The 15,478-nt window shown below is 32.7% G+C and overlaps 1 protein-coding gene across 2 annotated transcripts; it reads left to right on the plus strand.

Moving 5' to 3' along the window:
• Nucleotides 1-2,584: 2,584 nt before the first annotated feature.
• Nucleotides 2,585-15,013, plus strand: KLRK1 (killer cell lectin like receptor K1). 2 transcript variants are annotated; one of them, XM_070790124.1, is made up of 8 exons: nucleotides 2,585-4,069; nucleotides 4,179-4,222; nucleotides 7,639-7,746; nucleotides 11,500-11,592; nucleotides 11,788-11,823; nucleotides 12,423-12,574; nucleotides 12,873-12,976; nucleotides 14,500-15,013. In XM_070790124.1, exons 3-8 carry the CDS (start codon nucleotides 7,641-7,643, stop codon nucleotides 14,615-14,617), a joined length of 609 nt encoding a protein of 202 aa, XP_070646225.1. In that variant the 5' UTR covers nucleotides 2,585-4,069; nucleotides 4,179-4,222; nucleotides 7,639-7,640; the 3' UTR covers nucleotides 14,618-15,013. The 2 variants fall into 2 exon arrangements, with proteins under 2 accessions (XP_070646225.1, XP_070646226.1); XM_070790125.1 differs by lacking the exons at nucleotides 2,585-4,069; nucleotides 4,179-4,222 and adding an exon at nucleotides 7,361-7,503.
• The last annotated feature ends 465 nt before the right edge of the window (nucleotides 15,014-15,478 follow it).

Here is a 15,478-nt window from a genome sequence, read left to right on the forward strand (position 1 = left end):
TGTGAGTTTTCCACAGGACTCTAAGTTCTTCTTTGAAATAAATAAAATGAGTAGACTATTCAGATGTTCTGTTTCTACTTTATTTTTATCTTTTTCTTGGTCTTTTATTTAAAAGACACATCGGTTAAACCTAAAGCTGCTAACATAAAAAATAACCCTTCAAGTAAGTGTGATTTAGATTTCCCCATAAAAAAACCCACATTCATTTCCTTTTATAGACCAAATATTATTTTTAAATGTGGTTTTAAGAAAATGTCTGCCTGTATTTCTTATGTCAAGGTCTAGGTTTATTCTGTAGCATTGGCAATGGAAAATGTGGATTAGCTGAAAAGAATATTGGTCAAAGACTATCAGAAGATAACTATTTGTTTCCCTCTACGTGTTTTACAGTCACTTGTTTTGTTTATTCTTGAAATTATTTCACACTTTCTTTTCCATTTTTCTATCAACTACACTAAAACGCAATATCTATTACAAGGCAAGAAATTTTGCCTAGATTATTTAACATTCTCAAGGTTTAGAAAAGCATCTAGCAAGTAGTTGTCACTAAAAATATATATATATATATTGAATAAAATTGTTTATTGTTCAAGTTGAAACACACTACCAAACTTGCTTTCCTTCTTTTCTCAGTATATTGTTAAAAATTTTGAATTTGATAACCTTTCATTTCCTTATAATTTTACAGTGTTTTATTATCTTATCTTATTTTATATTTTATCTCAGTGTTTCAAATAAATGAAAATAAATATATATTTATTTATTATAATACAATAATATAATATATATTATGTATACTGAATCAATCTTATGAATTGATATCTATCTTCATGTACTTACTTATTTTTATGCACACCAGGTTATGATTTAAGTTCATAATTCTCCATATGATGTATATATGGCAGAATGTATATACCCACATTTGGGTTTTTATACTGGTTTAAAAATTCACAGCAGTAATTAATAGTACCTCATTTTCTACTTTATCTACAATGCTACATAATCTATTTTTTCACTGATACACATGACTTCTTCTTGTTTGTATCTTTTCTCTTTCAGTTGGCCTGATTTATGTTCTCATGTCATTTTGTTGTAACAAAACTTTGTTGAACATAGCTTTAGCAAAAGTCTTGATATTTAGTAGAAAAAGAACACTATTTTTTTTTTCTTCTTCAATAGTGATAGGTCTACTCTTGGATTTTTCTTTAATGAACATAGCATAACAGAGGATATTAATTGGAAGTGAATTTAGCCCCTAAAATATTTTAGGATTAATTGGCATATTTATTAGATCCACTGGTCCTATTAAAATTTAGCTGTGTTTGAAAATATTTATATAAAATTATAGAATAAGTTCTATATAGATCTCATCTATTTCTGTTAAATTTGCTCATAAGTATCTAACAATGTTTCTATTGTGGCTGTTAATTGTTTCTGTTTATTATTGACCTTTAGTATGAGAAAATTTACAAATTAATGTTATATTCAGTTATACTAATATTATTTCTATTAACTAGTCATTAAATTATTTTTATATTCTATGTTGATAACTATATCATCAGCAAAAAAATTTTTAAGTCCTTATCTTTTTAATTTTCTGTGGTGGTCTTAAGTGTGCTGGAGAATCTCCTCAATGATATTGAAAAGAAGTGGTATTATCATCATTTTGTCGTAATGATTTTCTAAAAATCTACTAATACATTGAGGTTAAGAATGATGTTTATCAAATTCAGGGCTGCCAGGGGGAAGGGATAGTTAGGGAGTTTGGAGAGATCATCATACACACTACTATATTCAAAATGGATAACCAACAATGACCTATTGTATATTACATGAAACTCTACTCAATGTTTTTTGCCAGCCTGGATAGGAGGGGTGGTGTGGGAGAAAATGGGTGCATGTATATGTATGATTGAGTCCCTTTGCTCTTCACTTACCACACCATTGTTAATTGGCCATACTCCAATATAAAATAAAAGCTTAAACTTTGAAAAAAAAAAAAGAATGTTTATATAGATTCTGGTATATATACTAAAGATTGTTTATCACAAAAAGTTGTTGAATTATAATAAGTATGCATTTCATCTTGATGCAATCATGTTCTTTTATTTCTGTAATTTATTGTTTGTAGCATTTTATTTAACATTCTTCTGAAAGAGAATTATTACAATCCTGAAATGAACTAAATTTGATCATCTATATGCTAAGCAGTTTTATACAGTGTTTGATATGACTTGGGACTGTTTTACAATCTTGTAACAATGTTCATAAATAAGATTAACTTTTCCTTTTCCTGTTAACACATTTTCATCTAATTTGGAAATCAAGGTAACTCTAGTTGTAGTGAAAAAAATAGCAACAACTCCTTTTCCCCCTATAGTTTAGAAAACTTTCTATAATTTATAATGAAAGTCCTTGAAAGTTAATTTCTCTCTCCTATAAAACTATTTGACATTTGTGCTATCCATACAGAAAATTTTAAAATCATATATTGATTTCATAAAAATAGCTATAGCTTTATCAAATTTTGCAGAACTTACTTTTACCTATGTTAATTTTATCTCACTCATTTTGTACATAGCAAATAGTTACAGTTAACTAAAAATTATCTCCTGATAATTATTTCTTATTTATTGAATAGACTGTGGATTTACTGGTTGAAGTTCTGTTTTTACAAGCACATGTTCAGTGAGACAACAGACTGGTTCCAAATTGGGAAAGAATTATGTCAACACTATACATTGTCACCCTGCTTATTTAATTTATATGCAGAGTGCATCATGAGAAATGCTAGACTGGATGAAGCACAAGCTGGAATCAAGATTGCTGGGAGAAATATCAATAACCTTAGATATGCAGATGACACCACCCTTATGGCAGAAAGCAAAGAAAAACCGAAGAGCCTCTCAATGAATGTGAAAGAGGAGAATAAAAAAAGCCGGCTTAAAACTCAACATTTAGAAAAGTAAGATCATGGCATCCAGTCCTATCACTTCATGGCAGATAGATGGGGAAACAATGAAAACAGTGACAGACTTTACATTTTTGGGCTCCAAAATCACTGCAGATGGTGACCGCAGCCATAAAATTAAAAGACGCTTGCTCCAGAAGAAAAGCTATGACCAAGCTAGACAGCATATTAAAAAGCAGAGACATTACTTTGCCAACAAATGTCCATATAGTCAAGGCTATAGCTTTTCCAGTAGTCGTGTATGGATGTGAGAGTTGGACTATGAAGAAAGCTGAGCACTGAAGAATTGATGCTTTTGAATTGTGGTGTTGGAGAAGACTCTTGAGAGCCCCTTGGACAGCAAGGAGATCTAACCAGTCCATTCAAAAAAAAAAAAAAAAAAGTCCTGAATATCCATTGGAAGGACTGATACTGAAGATAAAACTCCAATACTTTGGACACCTGATGTGAAGAACTGACTCATTGGAAAAGAATCTGATGCTGGGAAAGATGGAAGGCGAAAGAATTGGGTGGCAGACAATGAGATGGTTCGATAGCATCATCGACTCAATTGACATGAATTTAAGCAAACTTGGCGGATAGTGGAGGACAGAAGAGAGTGGTGTGCTGCGGTTCATGGGGTTGCAAAGAGTCAGACATAAGTCAGGGACTGAACAACACTAACAACATGTACACACATATGTATATATACACGTATGTGTTTAGATATATACCTATATATGTATGTATGTATTAATAGTATATATATGAAAGCTATCTCTCTGTGGTTTCAGTTTATATGATACAGCACAATTAAGTCCACTCAAATGAAATGATTAAGAAGTTTTATTTTTTCTCCTTTTTTTTCTTCTACCCACTACTTACAACCATATTTTATAACAAATTATTCACTTTTGGAAAAAATTCAGAAAGTGATTCTGTTATCCCATCATTTGTTTCTTAAAGCTCTGGCCATTTGTTATCACTGAATTTACCATTTTTTAAGTCATAAGATGATGTTAGAACCTAACATTTATTCCATCAAAAAGGGAAATATTCTGTGCAATGAGAAGCGGAAGTACTGTGGTTTGTGAGGTGCTTTTTCAACAGAAAGATGAGGTGAGCAAAACATCTATCATATCTTTCTTCAGGGATCAAAATTGACTGGAAATCGCTAGTGTCATTTCTAAATGGGAAACTCAGGACATGTCTTATTTTTTTTTTTCAGGAGGCTCTTATCCACAAGAATCAGGATCTTCTTTCTCTGATCAGGTGTGTGTCTGTGTCTCTCTGTGTGTTACTAACAGCTATTGTTCAAGATATAAGAACTCTTGAGGTTTTAACCTCAAGAAAGTTTCTAAAAATATTTATGCTGTAAGGTAATTCTAGTTGTTTCTTAAGTGTTTGAATTGACTTACTGAAGGCAAGGAATACTTATTACTTCTGGGGTATATTCTTTTTCACTTTATTTAATGATGGATAAGTAGGATACACTTATTGAAGAATCAGAAGTTATGATGTTTCTATAAGATGAAGTCTTCAAATAAAGCTAAAAGAATAAATCTTTATGGGACTAGAGAACTGAATTTCAATTTAAAATTTCACACATGAGTTTTCTACTCTTGTGCGAGTCACTTACCCTATGTGACATACAACATTACTTGCAAAAATGAAACAAATTATTTTCATTGTTTCCAACAACCATGATCAAATATAAAACAACTTTTTCAAAAATCTAAGCATTATACATATTTATTCAACACATTTTGTCTGAGAGCTGTGCTAGACAATGTTAAGATATTAATATATAAACAAATGTGAGATTAGTTTTGTTAATGATGATGATGGTGATAACTTGTAAGTGATGGCAATGATATGGACAGAAGCTCAAAAAAAGCATACTAGGAAAAATCATTCAATAAAAGTTTATATATCCTACCCAGATTTACCTTGCAAAGAATGCAGTTACTGCTGTATCCTAGTGTAGGTGAATTAAAAGCAACTATTACATTTTTTAACAGTTTGAAATGATTACTTTTTATTTTCTAGTAAGGGAAAATTTAAAGGTTAATTTACTTGATTTTATATGAAGTCTCACTTCCATTCTTCCCTTTTTTTAATATCTGCATGCATGAACCTTTTCTGTATTTCTCACTTTTCTAATGTAAATATATCAACTTACCACAAGGAGAGAAAACTAGAAAAAAAATCCCATTTTTATTTTATTCAGGAACCCTTTCTAAAAAATGAAGGCTCTGAATTCATCTTTGATATAGATAAGCAGTCATAATTATACAGTGAGATTGGTCTGAGATAGGTGGGCTTATCATGGCATAGGTATGTACTTTCCATATAAATGGAGCTTACTCTTTCTGTATAATTTTAAAATATCCAGAATTTGATACTAACATACAAGTCACAGAAAAGCAATTTACTTTGAATCACTTATGTTCATTTTATATTTTAAATCAAGGCTTCAAAAACTTGAAAGCTTTTTCCCCCTTCATTAACTAACAAAGTAATGTATCTCACAATCTAAGGCAGCCTAAAATAATAATAGCTTTAGGATTTGGAGTTAGAATGGAATTTTAATCAAGCTTTTACTAGTCTCTAGCTTTGAGATCTGGGACACTCCACAGCTTCTATGGACTTAAGTTTCCTTTTCTAGTAAATAGAGACAAAAAATATGTCATATTTACCTTAGTGGATCTCTGTGATTCAACTGAAGTGACATAAATTTGAAAATGCTTCTTAAACTAAAAGTATTATAAATTACTTATAAGTGGTAGCATTATATTAAGTAAGCAGTATGACTTTGGCCACCTCTAAGATTTAATTTCTTCAACCATAAAATACTCTTACCTTATTCACACATTTAATAATAAAGTTTGCTATGTTACATATTATGTGAAAGTCTTTGTCATTCATTTGTGTCTGACTCTTTGTGATCCTATGGACTGTAGCCCACCAGAATCCTCTGTCCACGGAGTTCTCCAGGCAGGTTGCCATTTTCTTCTCCAGGGGGGTCTTCCTGACTCAGGAATCAAACCCAGGTCTCCCTCATTGCAGGCAGATTCTTTACCATTTGAGAAAATAATGTTTTATTTTAATTTTAGGTGTAAAAGGTAATTCATATTAGCATTTCATTTATAAAGAGGCTTTTATATATTCAGTAATGATTACTATTCAAAAAGAAAGAAAAAATTATTTTTCACTTACTTTGTTCAGAGGTAAGAGTCTTTGCTTATCTTTATCCTAAAATTTTAGACCCTATTTTATTCTTTGTAAGTCCTTTACTATAAAGAATATTAGATACACTAGTATATACTCTTTACTACCTGATTTACATTATTGACACTAGATGTATATTATTTACTTTCACTTTTTAAATGATCCACATCAGACTGTGTTAATATTCCTTGTTTTCCTTCATCCAAACCCCTCCCCTTTTCTTTCTCTTTCTTTCTTCTTGCAATTTGTGAAGTTATTAACTTAGTAAATGTGGCTCTGTGAATTAAACAAATATCTAACTCCATAGAAACCAGTCTTTTTCATGATACACTGTCTTTATTTTAATGTTATATTTCATTACAACACTAGTACTTTAATAGTACATAGGATCTTGCTAGAGATATTTTGCCATAGTATAAATATACTTTGTTTATCAGTTTAGTTCAGTTCAGCTGCTCAGTTGGGTCGGACTCTTTGTGACTCCATGGACTGCAGCATGCCAAACCTCCCTGTCCATCACCAACTTCCAGAGTTTACTCAAACTCATGCCCATTGAGTTGGTGATGCCATCCAACCATCTCATCCTCTGGTGTCCCCTTCTCTTCCTGACTTCAATCTTTCCCAGCATCAGGGTCTTTTCCAATGAGTCAGCTATTCTCATCAGGTGGCCAAAGCATTGGAGTTTCAGTTTCAGCATCAGTCTTTCCAATGAATATTCAGGACTGATTTCCTTAAGGGTGGACTGGTTGGATCTCCTTGCAGTCCAAGGGACTCTCAAGAGTCCTCTCAAACATCATAGTTCAAAAGCATAGTTCAAAAGCATCAATTCTTTGGCCCTCAGCTCTCCTTATAGTCCAACTCTCACATCCATACATGACTACTGGAAAAACCATAACCTTGACTAGACAGAACTTTGTTGGCAAAATAATGTCTCTGCTTTTTAATATGCTGTCTAGAATGGTCATAACTTTTCTTCCAAGGAGTAAATGTCTTTTAATTTCATGGTTGCAGTCACCATCTGCAATGATTTTGAAGCCCCTAAAATTAAAGTCTGCCACTGTTTTCACTGCTTCTCCAACTATTTGCCATAAAGTGATGGGACCAGATGCCATGTTCTTTGTTTTCTGAATGTTGAGCTTTAAGCTAACGTTTTCACTCTCCTCTTTCACTTTCATCAAGAAGCTCTTTAGTTCTTCTTCACTTTCTGCTTTAAGAGTGGTGTCATCTTAAGGTTATTGATATTTCTCCTGGCAATCTTGAGTCCAGCTTGTGCTTCATTCAGCCCAGCATTTGTTTATATCACAAAGTATAAAAATCATAAGGTAATACAAAATAAAAGTAATTTTATGTTATGCTTTAAAAAGGATATGAATGGAATTGACAACTTAAATTTTAAACATTTATGAGCTGAGTGGCAGAAAGCCGGTGACATAATGGCTTGAACTGTTTTTCTCCAGAGATGAGTGAATCTCATACTTATGCCAGTGAACGAGTAAAGTCTTGTGCTTCTAGACAATGGCAAAAGAGAACATGTACATTAACCACAAGCCAACGTGGAGAAAACCGTAAGTCCTATATGTTCCATTTGTCTCTCAGTGTACTGAGGTGAATCTTAGAAACTGTGACTAAATTGATGATGAGCATTCAGTTTATTTTACCTTCATGAAGAAAGCAGAAATGAGATTCTCTTTCATATGCTATATGATCTTGCCTGGTAGCTCATATGCTACTGGAATATATAATAAAATTTAGCAGAAACTGTTGTGTTTAGAATCTTTTCATGCCCTAAAAATGATGAAATCATCATAATAATGAAGACAGTAATTTCTAAGGGATTGCTGAACAACTAGACTTGTGTGTGTGTGTTCAGGTACTCTTTGCAACCCCATGGACTGCAGCCTGCCAGGAACCTGTGTCCATGGAATTTTCCAGGGAAGAATACTGGAGTGGGTTGCTCCAGGGGTCCAGGGGATCTTCCTAAGCCAGGGATCAAACCTGGGTCTCCTGCATTGGCAGACAGATTCTTTATCACTGAGTCACCTAGGAAGCCATGAAAAACTAGCCTTAAGGAGAAGTAAATAGAAATGGAAAACAGAAGGGAAATATCAAATTTCCTTCAGTTCAGTTATGTCCTTAAACATTATGGAGGAGATGACTTGACTGCTATTCACAGAAATGTTCCTGGATGGTGAATAAATTATGCTCTCCTCTTAACCAATCTGGAATATGGTGAAAAATAAAGCCTGAGATAGCTTACACAAAAGGAAAAACAACAGGTTACTCTCACCTATAAATTTTGATTAAATGTTATCAAATAACATCATTTTACAATGATTAATTATAGGAATGAAACTGTGCACTATGTAATAATCAAAGTGGAAAGATTGTATGATCATATACATAATGCTGAAAAGGTTTCAGATGAAAATCAATATGAAATCTTAATTACAAAGAACTTAATTTTAGAAACCTCTAAAATATAAGTACTGCTTTTAATATATTTTTTCAAAAGCTACCATTATGCTTATTGCTAAATGGCAGCAGCATTTTCATTGTAGTTAGAAAAAGAGAAGAATTTTCATTATTATTAGTTGAGTAACATTGATTGTTTTGCAGTGTTAACATGAATTAACAAGAAAAGGAAGAGGTAAGTGGTATAAAATTGGAGTTAAAAGGCAAAATTAATATTATTTGAAAAAATATGTGATTTAAAATATTTTTTAAGCCTTCACCTAAAATATTACAAACAATAAGGGTATCTAGTAAGTGGTGGAGAGGGAAATGGCAACCCACTCCAGTGTTCTTGCCTGGAGAATCCCAGGGACGGGGGAGCCTGGTGGGCTGCCCTCTATGGGGTCGCACAGAGTCGGACACGACTGAAGCAACTTAGCAAGCAAGGAAGCAAGCAAGTAAGTGGACTTGATTGAAAATAAGACAAAAATCAATTGCCTTACTAACTACAAAAACAAGGAAAATGTGATGAAAAACAAATGCCATATGCATAGAACAATATCAGAAAAGACTGGCAGCACACTTTTAAATTGAAAAACCTAGAAATAAACTTACTCTTTTAAAATTGTTCCGATGAACATAAAATAAGACATGTAATATAAATAGAAACTATTCAAGGATAAAAGATAGTTTAAAAATGTAACTTATCTCTCCATATTAAAGGAGAAAGGGATGACAGAGGATGAGATGGTTGGATGGCATCACTGACTGGATGGACTTGAGTTTGAGCAAGCTCCGGGTGTTGGTGATGGACAGGGAAGCCTGGCATGCTGCATGTAGTCCATGGGATCACAAACAGACACGACTGAGCGAATGAACTGAACTGAATTTATACAATTAGTGTAATTCTAAGGAAAAAGCATTGTATCATATTTTTAAACTGACAGGTTCTTGGAAAGCTGATATTAAAAGTCTTAAGGCACATATAGGGCTTCCCTAGTGGCTCAGACGGTAAAGAATTAGCCTGTTAACGTGGAAGACCTGGGTTCGCTCCCTGGGTTGGGAAGATTTCCTGGAGGAGAGCATGTCAACTCAATCCAGTATTCTTGCCTGGAGAATCCCCACAGTCTGAGGAGCATGATGTGCTACAGTTCACGGGGTTGCAGAGTCTGACACGACTGAGAGACTAAGCACAAGGCACATATGAAATGTAATGATAGGGAAAATCATCTGGAAAATGAAATATAATATTAAATTGTATGCACTAACAAATACTCAAGTATTTTACATATTAGAAAAGTTTACATATTGTTTAAATGGAAACATAGACTAAAAAGTATAGAAATAAATGCAGGTACAAATTGGAATATATTATATGCTAAAGGTAGGGTTTCATATCAATGAGAATACATTGATTTATTGAGCAAATGTTAGAAAAAGTCCACTTAGAAAATAAATTTTTTATAAGTTTAGCTCCTACATAACTTAGTAAACAGATACACACACACGCACACACACAGCCCTACCAAATAAACCAAATACAAAAGGAAACCACAAGATATCACAAATGAACATGGGCATAACATATTTTACAAACTCAGAATAATGAAGATACTTTTATTCATATCAGAAAAAGCATAAGCCATAAAGAAATGTTTGATTAAGTCAACCATTACCCATTTTGATATCCCAAAAGTATCATATGTAAAGTTAAAACAAAATGGTATCTGGGACATGTATTTGCAAAGCATGTGGCATGAAGTGAACTAATAATTTTAACCTGAAAAGAAACAGACCAGACATAGACGTCGCAGAGAAATTAAAAAAAAAAAAGCATTGTTTAACCTCATGAAAAAATGTTTAATCTTATTCATAACAGGAAAAAGAAAGTTCGATTTTAAAAATAATACTGTGTATCAGATATATATATATATATATGCACTTAAAATGTAGAGAAATAAAAATATTTGGTGTGAAGGAATGTGTGAGGAAACAGGCTTTTGAATTTATTTTTGGTGCTACATAAATTGGTGTGGCTTCTTTGGACTGAAACTTTCAATCATTACAAAAATTGAAAAAGTATGTTCCCTTTGATTAATTTCTCCTAGACAGGTACTCAAAAAACATGCACAGATATATGTGAAATATTACTCATATTGTTATACCTAAAAGCAAAAACTAAGAAATCATTTAAGTATGTACTGGAAAAAAAATAAACATCTGCCAATAATTAAATTTTTCCCATATACTGATGAAACACAATGCAAGAAGCAAAACCAATACAATATCGTAAAGTAAAACAAAATAATAATAATAAATTTTTTTTAAAAAGAAGCTAATTTAAAAAAAATTGACAAATTTGTAAGACATAATATGGAGTAATCACCAGGATATTTTTTTAATGTTTCCGGAATATTTTGTGTACTTCCTTAAACATGGGAACACATGTATACCTGTGGAGGATTCATTTTGATATTTGGCAAAACTAATACAATTATGTAAAGTTTAAAAATAAAATAAAATTTAAAAAAAAGAAAGTTGAAGGAAACTGTCTGTATTTCTTATTATATCTGTGTGAAAATTTTTAAATTTTTAAAATGATAACTGAGATTTATTCTAATGGAAGAATGGGACTAGGGAACTTGAAAAAAGGAGTAAGAATGGATATTACATTTTTTATACCCTTATTTTAAATAATTTACAAAATACTTGTTTTACCTTTTACTGAGAAAAATAGTCACAGGGAACTGATATCAACCCTCCCCCCTCAATTAAAAACATTTCTAATATTTAAGTTAAACAGAAAGGTAACAGAACCTTTTCTCATATTTCTCACTCTTTTTTTTTTTTTTTTTTGTCTTTGACAGCATCTCCATTTGTCCTTGCCAGATCCATTGCTATAGCCATGGGGATTCGTTTCATTGGAGTGTTAATAATATGCAGTGCCATGATCATAACTTGTAAGTGATAATAGAGAAAGTAATTAGCAGCAATATTTATCTAACCATTGTAGTGCATTAATTTAACTAGTATTCAGAGGCACAGAAATATAAACTAGTAATATTGAGTATATTTTTTATTGAGCTTATACTTTTGCTTAGACTATCAGTTACTAACAATATAAACTCTTTCAATAACTATGATTATTTTAATAGCATTATTCAACCAAGAAGGTCCAATTTCTTTGAAAGGTAAGTGAAAATTTTCTGATATTTTGATGCACAAACTGCATACATCTATACATGGTTATAGGCACACATCTAATGGCATGAACAAGAAAGAGAATACGAAAATGATTAATTCTTCTCTATAATTCACTGTAGATATATTTATTTATAATGAGGAGGTACTTGCAAAAAGTAAAGCACATCATTTCGGCATCCCTCCCTATATAAATCTGTAGAGATACATTCTTGGGCAGGACCATATTGAGTTAACTAACTTGAATTCTAGAGTTGAAATAAAAAAGGTATTTAACCTGTCCAGATAAAATCTGCTCTTATGTTCAGACCGGCTTCTTTACCCAGGTGGCACTAGTGGTAAAGAACCCACCTGCCAATGTAGGAGACATAAGAGAGATGCAGGTTAGATCCCTGGGGTGGGAAGATCCCTGGAGGAGGGCATGGCAACTCACTCTAGTATTCTTGCCTAGAGAATCCCATGGAAAGAGGAGCCTGACAGGCTACAGTCCATGGAGTCACAAAGAGTCAGAAACAACTGAAGAAACTGAGCATGCACACACACATAATGTTCAGACATGCAGAATTAACAATGTATTCTACCTTTCTAGAAAATTACTGTGGTCCATGTCCTAAAAACTGGATATGTTATAGAAATAACTGCTACCAATTTTTTAATGAGAGCAAAAGCTGGCACCAGAGCCAAGCTTCTTGTATGTCTCAAAATTCCAGTCTCCTGAAGATATACAGCAAAGATGACCAGGTTGAGTATTTGTTTTAAATCCCCTTTCTATATTTAGTCTTAACATATGAACTGACTCACTGGAATGTGAATGTGAAACATAAGAGAGGCACTAAGACTCAGATATAACAAACCCAAATCTTTTTGCATTAGAAATAAGAAAGCACAGAAATTCCAGGTATTTTGTATGTGGTGTTTAAGTCAGAATTATGCTAGTGGAGAGAATGCATTCCCCCAAGTGTGGGGGGAAATGGTTAAATGACTATGGCCTTGCATTTATGAAATTCTGATCTCTGATTTTATTTGCGGTTTCAAACAGGATTTCCTTAAATTGGTGAAGTCATATCATTGGATGGGACTAGTACAAGTTTCCACAAATGGTTCCTGGCAATGGGAAGATGGCTCCATTCTCTTGCCCAACCTGTAAGTTTCCTTACCAATTGGAAGGAAATGTAATATTGTATTTAGTGTAATATTGCAACAAGGACTACCTATCTTCCGACTTCATTATATACTTGGAATTTGAAGTCCCTTGTACATCTTAGAATTGATCTGGGATGGCCTCATTTCTGTGTTACCCAAGGTTTTACTTTTAACAAAAAAGATTTTACTCTCTGGAAATACTAAGATCTTATATCATCTCATTTCAATATTTTTCAGGCTGCAAGTGCAAAATTTCATTTTTGCTAAAAGCAAAACAACTAGCATACCCAAGTTCTGTTTCTGCATATTATTAATATTTGTTGAGTGTGACTCAGTTTCCAGGAACTACGCAGAAATAACTAGAGATTAGTAGGGCTTAGAGTCTTCAAAAGCTTCACACTTCAGAGATATAGTTATAAATAAATAAAGTGTAATCCAGTGTAAGCAATACCTTTGTGAAATGTGATGAGAGTAGGTTGGGAAAACAAACTCAGAAATTGAAGAAGCATATGAAAAAAAGTGAGAAAAATTGAGGCTTTAATGTACATAGATTGAGACCAACTAAGAGCAGTTACTAAAAAACCTCTTGATTTTTTCCCTACAATGGCTAGTTTTTGCTATATTAACAAAGTTTGTTCTTTTGTCTTTTTAAATACATATACTATCAAACCTTGTACTTTTCATTTTCTCAATTTCACACTAATGTAGCATTATTACTCTTTCTTCAACTTTCAATTTCCTGCTGGTTCCTAGTAGAAAACAAACCATTTATTACATTAATTATATAACTACAAAATATTCAAGCTGGGACAAAATAGATACACAGATACAGCAATCTCTACATGGACTACCAGGCTTCTCAGGTAGCACTACTGGTAAAAAAAACTGCCTGCCAATTCAGGAGATTTAAGAGACTCATCCCTGAGTTGGGACGATCCGCAGGACAGCACGGCAACCCACTCCAGTATTCTTGCCTAGAGAATCTCATGGACAGAGGAGCCTGGAGGGCTATAGTTCATGGGCTTGTAAAGAGTCAGAGAGGACTAATATGACTTAGCATGCATGCACACACACTTGTATATGTATATTAGAGGATTTCACAGTTTATTTTTATATTTTTACCAAGTAAAATTGCATATATCTGAAGAAGATTGTTAGTTTTGCACACAATGAGACATCTACCAACTTCTAAATTGAATTCTGAATTCATTTCTAAGTATTTGTTTTAATTTTTTTGCTTTCATTTTGACTCACATACATAGATGAAAAGATTTCAGACTTTTCCAATTGACTAATTTCCAATGTACAAAAGATAGTGATATAATTTATAATAGAATGCAATTTTTACTGTTATTATCTTAGTTGGCTGTATTTTGCATATCTATGAATTAAGAAAGAACACACATGGTCCTAAAATCTCCTGAAATGATATTATTTCAGTGTCTATATTTAAATATTATTTCATGTTTGTATTTCTGCATTAATAAAGCTGTGAATATAATCTATCCTTCTCTCTAATCTAGACTAACAATGGTTGAAATGCAGAATGGAACCTGTGCAGTCTATGGCTCAAGTTTTAAAGCTTATACAGAAAATTGCTTAACTCCAAACACATACATCTGCATGCAGAGAATTGTGTAAAAGCTTATAGTTAATAAAATATGAAGTATTCAAAGACTCGAGAGCCGTGTTCTCAGAGAATGCTCACAACAAGAACAGTTCTTCTTGTGTTCAAGAAGAACATACACAATTCTTGAAGAAAACTTAAGAAGAAAATTCCATATAGTTACTTAATTTTTCCATGTATAGCATATAAAAATTTTTTTGCAGGGAATAGAAACTAATAGATAAAGACAAAAAGGTATACATATACAATGGAGTAATACTCAGCCATTAAAAAAAGAACAAAATAATACCATTTGTGGCAATATAGATGTGCCTAGAGATTGTCATACTGAATGAAGACAGAGAAAGAAAATTATTGTATGAAATAGCTTATTTTTGGAATCTAAAAAATAAATTATATAAATGAACTTATCTACAGACTAGAAACAGAATTACAGACCTAGAAAATGAATTTATGGTTACCTGGGAGTGTAAGGATACTTAGGGACCTTGGGATTAACATGTACACACTGCTATATTTAAAATAAATAACCAACAAGAATCTACTGGTTAAAAAAAAATGGGAAGGGGACAAAAGAATGATATAAATGAGATGTGATTGACCATGTGTTGATAATTTTTCCAGCTAATTGGTGACTCCATGGGGTTTTACTATACTATTTCTTCCAGTTTTGTATATGTTTTAAATTTTCCATGATTTGGGAGAATGGCATTGAAACACGTATAATATGATATATGAAATGAATCACCAGTCCGGGTTCAATGCATGATACTGGGTGCTTGGGGTTGGTGCACTGAGATGACCCAGAGGAATGGTACCGGGAGGGAGGAGGGAGGGGGGTTTAGGATGGGGAACACGTGGATACCTGTGGCAGA

The sequence above is a fragment of the Bos indicus genome, chromosome 5 (assembly GCF_029378745.1).
Source record: "Bos indicus isolate NIAB-ARS_2022 breed Sahiwal x Tharparkar chromosome 5, NIAB-ARS_B.indTharparkar_mat_pri_1.0, whole genome shotgun sequence".
NCBI classification, from domain to species: Eukaryota; Metazoa; Chordata; class Mammalia; order Artiodactyla; family Bovidae; genus Bos; species Bos indicus.

Bases quoted from the DNA above. Each gene is read 5' to 3' on its own strand.
- KLRK1 (XM_070790124.1), top strand. From the start codon at position 7,641: ATGAGTGAATCTCATACTTATGCCAGTGAACGAGTAAAGTCTTGTGCT. The intron at 11,593-11,787 runs GTAAGTGATAAT...TTATTTTAATAG, and splicing joins CAGTGCCATGATCATAACTT to CATTATTCAACCAAGAAGGT. The intron at 11,824-12,422 runs GTAAGTGAAAAT...CTACCTTTCTAG, and splicing joins AGGTCCAATTTCTTTGAAAG to AAAATTACTGTGGTCCATGT.